General features: G+C 36.2%; 1 protein-coding gene across 1 annotated transcript; it reads left to right on the top strand.

The window, feature by feature from the left end:
* Window positions 1–414: 414 nt before the first annotated feature.
* Window positions 415–4,613, top strand: LOC141637563 (uncharacterized). The gene is made up of 3 exons (XM_074447063.1): window positions 415–535; window positions 1,008–2,321; window positions 4,057–4,613. Exons 2-3 carry the CDS (start codon window positions 1,114–1,116, stop codon window positions 4,307–4,309), a joined length of 1,461 nt encoding a protein of 486 aa, XP_074303164.1. The 5' UTR covers window positions 415–535; window positions 1,008–1,113; the 3' UTR covers window positions 4,310–4,613.
* Window positions 4,614–9,655: the final 5,042 nt, after the last annotated feature.

Raw genomic sequence — 9,655 nt, 5'->3', positions numbered from 1 at the left:
AACATTATGGAAAATAATAAAATATGAGTAAAAGAGTTGAGTGAGGTTTGTTGATAAGAGAGATAAATGAATAAAATAAGAGTAAAAATTTCCAAAATAAGAAAGGGGAAGAAAACCTGAATAATCCGTTTTAGGAAATAGAGAAGAATATATAGAATAAGAGGGAGTATTTTCTTTAATATTCCTATCTAAAAAAACCGCGCATTCACGCGGGATTGACACTAGTTTTTACTAATCTAAATTGAATTTTGTTAACAATTTACTAAATCTAAACCGAATCAAATCAAACCGAACTGAACCAAACCGAATCAAACTAAGAGAAGTAGGAAAGATTAGAGTGCGAATAGTCAAACGTAACACTTGCTCTAAAAATCTACGCGTACTATAAATACCCAAGATACTCTTTGAGTCTTCACACTCTCCCTCTCTCATACTTCCCCCGTGTCCATAAAATCTCAAGACTCTTCCTTCCTCTCCGCCTGATTCTCCTCACCTTCACCTTCACCGTCACCGTCCATTTCCGTCTTCTTCTCACGTGAGTCTCCTCTTCTCCCTTTACTCATCCTAATATCTTCATTATTATACACAAAATTAATCAACTTTTTGTTTTCTTATTTCTAAGTTTCACACTTCTCTATGCATTTCGATCCCATTTTCACGCCTATATTGCTACACTTTTGCCACTAACGATTACTTATTCTGGTTCCGTCTCAATTATTTGTTTACCTTTTTTTTTTCAAGTAAATAATTACAACTAGAAGTCTAGGAGCAATTAAGTAAATACGTTCTATAGTCTACAACAACCTTATACACACGCATATTTTAATTAGTTTGAGATTTTTAGTCAACAAATATACCATTATACATCCTACAACGACCTTAAAACATACCAATAAAAATGAGGTTAAGGATTATTATAAGGTCGTTGTAGGCGGTAAGACGGTTTGACTTTTAATATGTGTTAGATTTAGTTAATGTTGACCGGAATTTGCTTTGATTTTGTGCAGAAGTGGAAATAATCAGCCAAATTTAATCGAAAAATTTATCCGTCAAACTCTCTACCTCCTATTTTTTTGGAATCGGAGGAGAGAGAAAGCATAAACATAAACAAAAATGGCGGCGCCATGCTTGCAATGGTCTCCAATCAACAGAACGCTAAACGACGCCGTTTCAGTTCCTCGAACGACTTGGCTCGGAACGATGTCGTCGAAGCTAAGTAGAACTCGCTCATTGGAGTACACCACGAAACAACAATCACATTACTCGATCCGTAGAGTTTGCAGCGCAAACTTCGACGGATCGTATTCCTCCGGCGACGAGGAATTCTCTCGAAAAATCGAGGAATTATCGCTGAAATTCCAACTCGGCGACGAAATCGCCGGCGAATCGTCCGAGTCGACTCAGTTAACTCAGTCGGACTCGCCGATGAATATCGAAATGAAGGCGAACTGCGTTGATCTTCCGATTTCGCTTCGAATGATAAAATTGAAGAAGAATCAAATGAAACAGAGTTTATTCGAAGCAAGCGAAACCGCGAGCTCTTCAGTGAAGAAAGCTTTTTCATCAATGGTGTTCATCATAAGAGAGCTACATACCGTTAGTCTTCAATTGCGAGAGCAATTATTTCTCGAAGATTTGCAAGGAATTTTAGTAAGAGTTCAAAATGAAATGCACGCGTCGTTTGTTTGGCTTTTTCAGCAAGTTTTCTCTCATACTCCTACACTAATGGTTTACGTTATGATTTTACTTGCGAATTTTACGGTTTATTCGATGTCGAGTTCGGCTGCGTTCGCAGCCGTATCGCCTCCGTCGACGGTTGTAGCGTCGGAGGAGAGAGAGTTCACTTCAATTACGACGATTAAGTCATTCTCCGTGACGTCAGGGAGCAATGCCAAAACGACGTCGGTTGGAGGTAATAACGGCGGTGGGAATAAGTACAAGCCGGTGGCGAGCGGAATGGAAGGGGACGGTTGGATGAACGCAACGCCGGCGAATGTCAACCGTCCGTTTGTTTCGGACGGTTTATCACCGGCGGTGCGTGAGGAGGAGTCGGTTTCCGGTCAAGATGAGACCGCGACGTGGAATTTGATCTTAGATGAAGCTGCTAGAATGCAGGTGCAAATTAGGGATAAATCACTGGAACATGAAGTAATTAAGCGGTTTGTTTCGCCGGTGACGGTGAAAGTGGCGGCGGATGATTACGAGGATTATTTCAAGACGGAGTTGTTGTATCAAAGTGAGCTAGCTCAAGAGCCTAACAATGTTTTGCTCTTGGCTAATTATGCTCAATTCCTCTACCTTGTTGTTCATGATTTTGACAGGTATAATTCTACTGTACTCATACAGTCATCATACTAGTATAATTGCTAGATTTGCTATTGATATTTTTGCATTGTTTTACTGATTTTGGAAATGTTTGGTTTCATTTGTGTTTTCTAATTTTAGATTTGATATTTTGATTTGATTTGTTTTGTTTGATTGTTTGATTTTATGATGATTTGATTCATGCTATATGCTATGTTATCCTTATTGTCTTTTTTGCTGTAGTTCAATGTGTGTTGTAGAGGAGGGGATGTTTGATGATAGAGTTGTTTGTGGTGCATTGGTGTAGTAACTAGTAATCGTGACCCAATACGATACGTATTAGGCATAAACCGGGTTGGATGGAGCCTCGAGGGGCCTATGGGTGGCTATTGCAAATGCAACTGTATGTGCAACGGAATAATATGTTTGAGAAGTAGGATGGTCAATTAGGGTCGGGTTAGTTTTGTCAGGTCGATCACCACGGGCCTTAGTGATGACATTAGATCAATTTCAAATTCGATAAGTTAATGGGAATCAAAGTGTGGTGTGGTGTGGTCTCACTCAACTTTGTGGTGCATTTTTTTAGTAACCATGAGTTGTGATTCGTGACCCAATTCCCACCAATACGTTACATATAATAGGGTCGGGTTAGTTTTGTTAGGTCGACCGCCACGAGGCTTAACGGTGACACCATATCAATTTCTCTAAGTTAGTGGGAATCAAAGTGTAGTGTGGTTTTACTCAACTTTGTGACTTTGCTATGTTATCCTTATTGTCATTTTGTTGGAGTTCAATGTGTGTTGTAGAGGTGGGGTTCTTTGATGATAGAGTTGTTTGTGGTGCATTTAGTAATCGTGATTCGTGACCCAATACATTACGTATAAACTTGGCCGAATTAGAGTCGGATTAGTTTTGTCGGTCAATTAAAGTCGAGTTAGTTTTGTCAGGTCGACCACCACGAGTCTTAATGGTGACATTATATCAATTTCGAGTTCGTTCTATTGTCTTGTGGTCTAGTATGGCTCCTAAAAATATCTCAAGAGTCAAGACCATGTGTTGCAGTTGTACTACTACAACTACTACAACCATAGGTATGTGTCAAATTATCAATTATAGTTTGTTGAATGTGTCATGTGGTTGAGCATTTGTTGTGCTATGACAAACATGACACAAAAAAACTGCATCTCTGTATAAATGCAGTGTACTCTTATAAAAGTACAAAGCAATTTTTGTCATATACTCCTTTATTGCAAGATTTTTCAGCTTTAAAAGGAAATGAAAGACTAAAGTGATGAATCTGACCCAAGAATCAGGCAATGTTCATGTGTAAAATTCCTCAATGAGTTCTCCTTTACCAACTAGTTTAGCCGTGGCTTAGCCAGAAAATTTACGAAGTCTGAGTTATCATCGGAAAAATTAGCGAGTCATATACGACACCCATTGATTTTGATTTCATAATTGTCGTTAAAGCCTATAAATTTACTTCGACTTTGTATTATGTTTCGCTCTTCCTTTTGTTTTTCATTTTTGCCTTTTCTATTTTTTTCGCATTTTGAGATGTGCGTTCACCCATGAACGGTTTTAAAGGATGATTCATGTCAGCCGACCCCAAATCTTTTGGGATTAAGGCTCTAATGTTGTTGTTGTTGTTGTTGTAATTGTCGTTAAAGCGAGTTAATGATTTCTCCTGAATTAGCAGTGGAATAAAGAATTAGTCTGATGTGATTTATTTTGGTATATTATTTGTGGCAGAGCTGAGAAATACTTTAAAAGAGCAATTGGAGTAGAACCAAAAGATGCTGAAGCACATAATAAATATGCAACTTTCTTGTGGCAAGCGAGGAACGACTTATGGGCAGCAGAGGAAACCTACTTAGAGGCCATCTCGGCGGACCCTACTAACTCCTTCTACGCTGCCAATTACGCTCATTTCCTTTGGAACACCGGTGGTGAAGACACGTGTTTTCCTCTGGACGACACGGAGGACGAGACCCTTGACTCGTAAATGAGAGAAAACGAAAATTGGCAGGATTTGATTCGAGCAAGAAGTTTTTTCGGCTACATTTGGAGTATTGTTGGTCTTGTTAAGCTCTTATAGTCTATGACCCAACCAAACTTTTAGTTTGGTGTTAGAGGGTCGAGTCGGGTTGCACATAATCCTTTTCTTTTTCCGATCCCTATGTATTGTTTCGCGGTGTATTTGTAATTTGTAATTATATGTATACAATATATAGTTCGGAGTATATGAAATGACAATGAATACTAATTTTCTAACACAAATCGGATATGGAAAAGTGGTTTTTGCAAAACGGGGCTTTGTTTATAGTCTCGACTCCCGACCCTAATAGTACGATGAGCCAACTTCTATTGACCCTACTAGAACCGACGGCCCTAATAGTACCAACCCTATTTGACATTTTGCATGTTTTATTCCGAGTATAGATCAGAACAGGGAATTGAACATGAGCATTCCGGGAATTGAACTTAATGTCTATACTCCGCACCCTGGAGGTACACGGCCTTTATTTTCATCACATATAATAGAATAAGACCGTCTCACGTTGTAACTTGTAAGAGTCGAGTGTAAGACACTCTACTTACCTTTTATTGATTAAATTGTCATTATTTCAATTAATTAATTGTTTTTATATATAAAAGCACCGACTGCTAAAACAATATTTTTACAATATTACTATATTTTGACAATCAGATTGTTTTGCTTGTCACAGTTACAAGCTTGAAACCTCTCACAACCTCTCTCCTACTTGTCCTCCCATAGTCCGACTTACTCTCCCACTTGCTCCTTGTGAGACATACTTATGACGGAATAGTGCAGTCACAAATAAGAATTTGTATTTGACAATTTTCATCTTCGATTCAGCCAATGATCTCCACATTTCCGCCTTAAAAACATTATTCGCAAATGTGACCGAGCATATATGATTAATATTCAAGGGTAGACAAGTAGAACGCTAGATTCATGGAATCATGGTACATACATTTCTCATTTATGAAAGCATTATTGTTGTTATGAGTTTGATAATAACGTTAAAGAGAAAGATCTTTATGTGTTTGGTAATAGTTATTGTCATTGTGGGGGACTAGGGAATAGGCCTTCAAAAATTAAGTTGTCTAGTTCTATTTGAAGTTTGCTATACTAATTCCAACCATTCTTTTTCCAATACTCTCCTCCTATATTGGATGAATCATCCGCAATAATTCTGCAGTTTCAATGACCATATACCAAGTATTTTAAGTTGGAAGCTCTAGGTTTATAATAATGGTGTTACAGAGAATCGTGCTCAAGTCGTTGCTCTCAATCATCACAAATACTATCCTACAACATGTTGTATAATAGCATTGTACAACGGCCTCAAAGTTGTTGAGCTCTTACACAAAGTTGTTAAACTATTTTACAATTTATTGAGCTATTGTAAGTTAGGATATTGTAATTTACCCGTTTTCAATCTACAAGAAAAAAAATTATATAAGGAGAAGACACTAACAAGAAAATGATGGTCTCATCACGTGAAAGATGATGGTGAGACCATGCTATTCATTGAGCTTCATTCAGAGTAGGCCTACTTTCTACGGGTCAGGTTAGGGTCGAGCTAAGAAATCTAGGCCCTTAACCGATCCGTGGCAAGGAAGGTCTCAGTCGCGCCGTCCTAAGTTGTCACATGCATCTCGCCGAACCGGCCCATTCTATCTACTTCCTTTGTTTTCGTCAATAATTTACATCTGCTTTATTTTGTAAAGTAATTATAAACTATTGACTGAAATCGAGACAATATATTTTTTCTAATTTTTTTATTTTAGCAGACTTGGATGAGCTGAGCCTCACATGTGGAACCTGGGTCCGGGCCCATTTAGGGACAAGTTGGGCTGGACCATTTGTTACCTATATCTAGACCTGGCAAAATGGGTCAGACCCGAATGACCCGACCCAAAAAGGCTGACCCGAGACCCAAAAATGACCCGAACTTGCTTGACCCGAATATGACCCGAAACCCGAATTGACCCGACTCGACCCAGACCCGACCCGAACATTGTCTGACCCAATGTTGACCCGACCCGAGGTGACCCAATCCGAAAAAACCCTACTCATAACTGACCTGATCCCAAATGACTTGAAGTGACCCGAAATGACCCGAAACGACTAGTACTAACTCATATTAATACTATATATATATCAAAATGAAGTTTCATTGGTTACAATAATTCCTAATAAATAGTTAAATTTGCAAAATAGTATTTCTTAATCAAAATAGTATTAACTTAAGTGCTTAGCCATTAACTCAAAAGCAACCTGACCCAAAATGACCTATACCCGAAAATGACCCGACCCGAAATGACCCGACAACAGGTCACCCGAAATTGAACCGAACTGAAAATTAGCTTTTCAGAACATTTCAATTTAAGAGAATATGTACCACGTTACAGCTCATTCTAACCAATTTAAAGGTTTCATTTACATTTTTAAGATTTTGTTACTAATTAACGAAATTTGGTGTCAATTTTATTAGTCTCATTCATAAGGTGTATATGACGTACGTGGTATACCTGTTGTACCAAAGAGTTTCTTCATTTGAGAGTCCAAAAATCTTGATTAATGATTATGAATTGACTTTTTGACCAATATGACACAATTTACTGCAATAATTAATTTTTTAGTTAGTACTCCATGTCATTAAATTTTCGTCAAAATTAATTGCAATTAAAACTACTCCGTAATTTACTAATTACCTCACCATTTAATTTAATTTACCTTTATCTTTTAAGGAAGGTGAGGAGTCACAGCAACCAATTCAAATTTCAAGCCATACGATCAACGCTAATGATCATCAATTAACATGCATAACATAAGACTAATTTCACGTCATTAATCCAAAAACATTAGTTAAGGCCTCTTCTTTTACTCCCTTAAATCATGCACTTTACAAATTTGAGTAAGTCTCTTATAAAATCGGTTTGCAATAAGATATAGTAAAACAATTTACAAAATACCCTGATGCCCTTCTCACTCAAATATGATAAATAGTGGAAAGTTATTTTATTAGGGTTAATTACGTAAACTAACCAGTATAAAACCGTTTTATATAAGAGTTATCCTACATATCATTTAGCAAAATTGCTTCATTTCTTTTTTTCCCTCAAAAAAAATTTAGCTTAAATTTTTTCTAGGATTTTAACTTTTAAATGGAAGGTGGAGTAGGTTTTTCCATTAATCAAGCTAATAATAATAATAATAATAATAATTTGTTAACAAAATCAAAGTCTCCACTATTATTATTTCGATCAACCCCTTCAATTTCAGCCATTAACAAGTTTTTAGAGTCATCTCATGGTGAGAATAATTCTTCATGTACACTTTATCAACCATATACTTCAGAAACAATAATATCCAATGCCATCGCCGCCGCCACCACCACCCCACCAACCATCATGGAAGAGTATGGTGGGTTTTCGACATTGTCGTCGACAATGAGTAATAATCTTCTTAGAGTTAATAGTGGTGGTGGTGGTGGTGATGGTGTGATATCTCCTAATACTACAATGCATGAGATAAGCTACCAAGCCATGCAGAAATCAATGCCAAATAATAATATTGAGGTATTCAAGGATATTAGCAAAGGGCAATGGACTTATGAAGAAGATAGGTTAATAATTCACACTCTTTCCGTCTCAGTTATTTGGTCACCTTTTATATTCATTATTGTGAAATTTGAAGAATATTTTAATCAAACGTAAACAAATGACTACTGAGTTTATTGTTGATTTATTTTTTTGACTTTAATTTGTATTATGAAGCTTGTTGAAGACATTGGTATCAAAGTATGGAGAACAAAAATGGACTATGATTGCAAGTCATTTAAAGGGTAGGACAAGAAAACAATGTAGAGAAAGGTGGCATAACCATCTTCATCCCGATATCAAGGTAATTATTAATTTTGATTTGTTTGTAATTGTAATACTCCGTATTAGTTGGTTTTGTTATCGTTCTTTTTTTGTCAAAAGGTGAAAAGATGTATTACATAACGTTCAGACTCTCTGAGCCCATAATACATCCAAAATTTAAAACTAAAACAGCATTAGTAATACAAACTAAAGAAACTAGGGTAAAATGGAGTAAAACGGAATGTTGATAACGAGCGAATGATTGTTTTTATTAACATTGTTTTTGCAATGGTTGATTTAGAAAAATGCATGGGATGAAGAAGAAGAGAGGATGTTGGTGGCGGCACACGAGCAATTTGGTAACAAATGGGCTGAAATCGCAAGGCGAATTCCTGGAAGAAGCCAAAATGCCATCAAAAACCATTGGAATGCTACTCGAAGAAGGAGAAAGAACAAAAAAATTATTGATCCTCAAGGTCTAATCCAACCTTCTATTCTACAAGAATACATAAAAAGCAGGTAATTTAATTTGAATATTTTTACTTAAAATTCACTATTATGGTTTGAAAAAAAATTCATGATAATTTTTTTGGAGGGATGAATCATGAATTTAAATCGTAATGAAGTCTTGATTAAATTTGTGTTAACATGCATAAAATCGTCTACAAAAAATAATACATAAATTTGTAATTAGTGACAATTATGGGAAAATTAACACGAATAATTTGAATTATAATACGTGAACTTCTCATATTAATCCAAACTAATTTTTAACTCATGGTCGTACAATTCTTAACCGTAAATCAAAGACAGTAATTTTCTGTAAGACTGACATATGTACAATGGTCATACAATTCTAGACCTCATTTAATACGAGCCTTAAAGAAGGTGCATAAGTATTATCAGACTGTTGTATACCTTATAACGATTTTATTTAACGTGGTGTACTTATCTACCATTCTAACAGGTATCCATCATGCAATAACATCCCTGAAAACCCTAGCACCACCATCACCACCACCTTATGGGAGGTTGCATCGTCGCCAAACTCCTATGACCACCTCCTTCCAAAATGTACTTATGATGAGTATTGTTTTGAGTCATCAACCAAATATGAATATGAAGAATATGAACTTCATGAAAGAGCTATAGATTCAATGATCATGAGCTCCTTGGCATTTGATCAACATGTTGATGATCATAATCATGATAATGAACAATTATGTGATGGAAGATCATCATATTTTAATTAGGAGAAAGGATTGATGTGATGAAGGAAGTGGATTATTATCAAGGAAATGTAGCATGAAGTATTATTATCAAGAAAATTATTATTAGCTACATTTTGTTGCTAAAATACAATGGCTTTTGTTAATTTATTGTATTTAATTTGCAAATTTTTCTTTACTATATAACATGACGTATTGTAGTTAGTACCTTTTGTTACTAGGAT

This window comes from Silene latifolia, unplaced genomic scaffold (assembly GCF_048544455.1).
Source record: "Silene latifolia isolate original U9 population unplaced genomic scaffold, ASM4854445v1 scaffold_119, whole genome shotgun sequence".
Lineage (NCBI taxonomy): Eukaryota > Viridiplantae > Streptophyta > Magnoliopsida > Caryophyllales > Caryophyllaceae > Silene > Silene latifolia.
The sequence above is the reverse complement of the archived record's forward strand: the minus strand, read 5'-3'. Positions and strand labels throughout refer to the sequence as shown.

Excerpts from the sequence above, each read along its gene's own strand:
- LOC141637563 (XM_074447063.1), top strand. The coding sequence starts at position 1,114 with ATGGCGGCGCCATGCTTGCAATGGTCTCCAATCAACAGAACGCTAAAC. Across the intron at positions 2,322-4,056 it reads GTTGTTCATGATTTTGACAG|AGCTGAGAAATACTTTAAAA; the intron begins GTATAATTCTAC and ends TATTTGTGGCAG.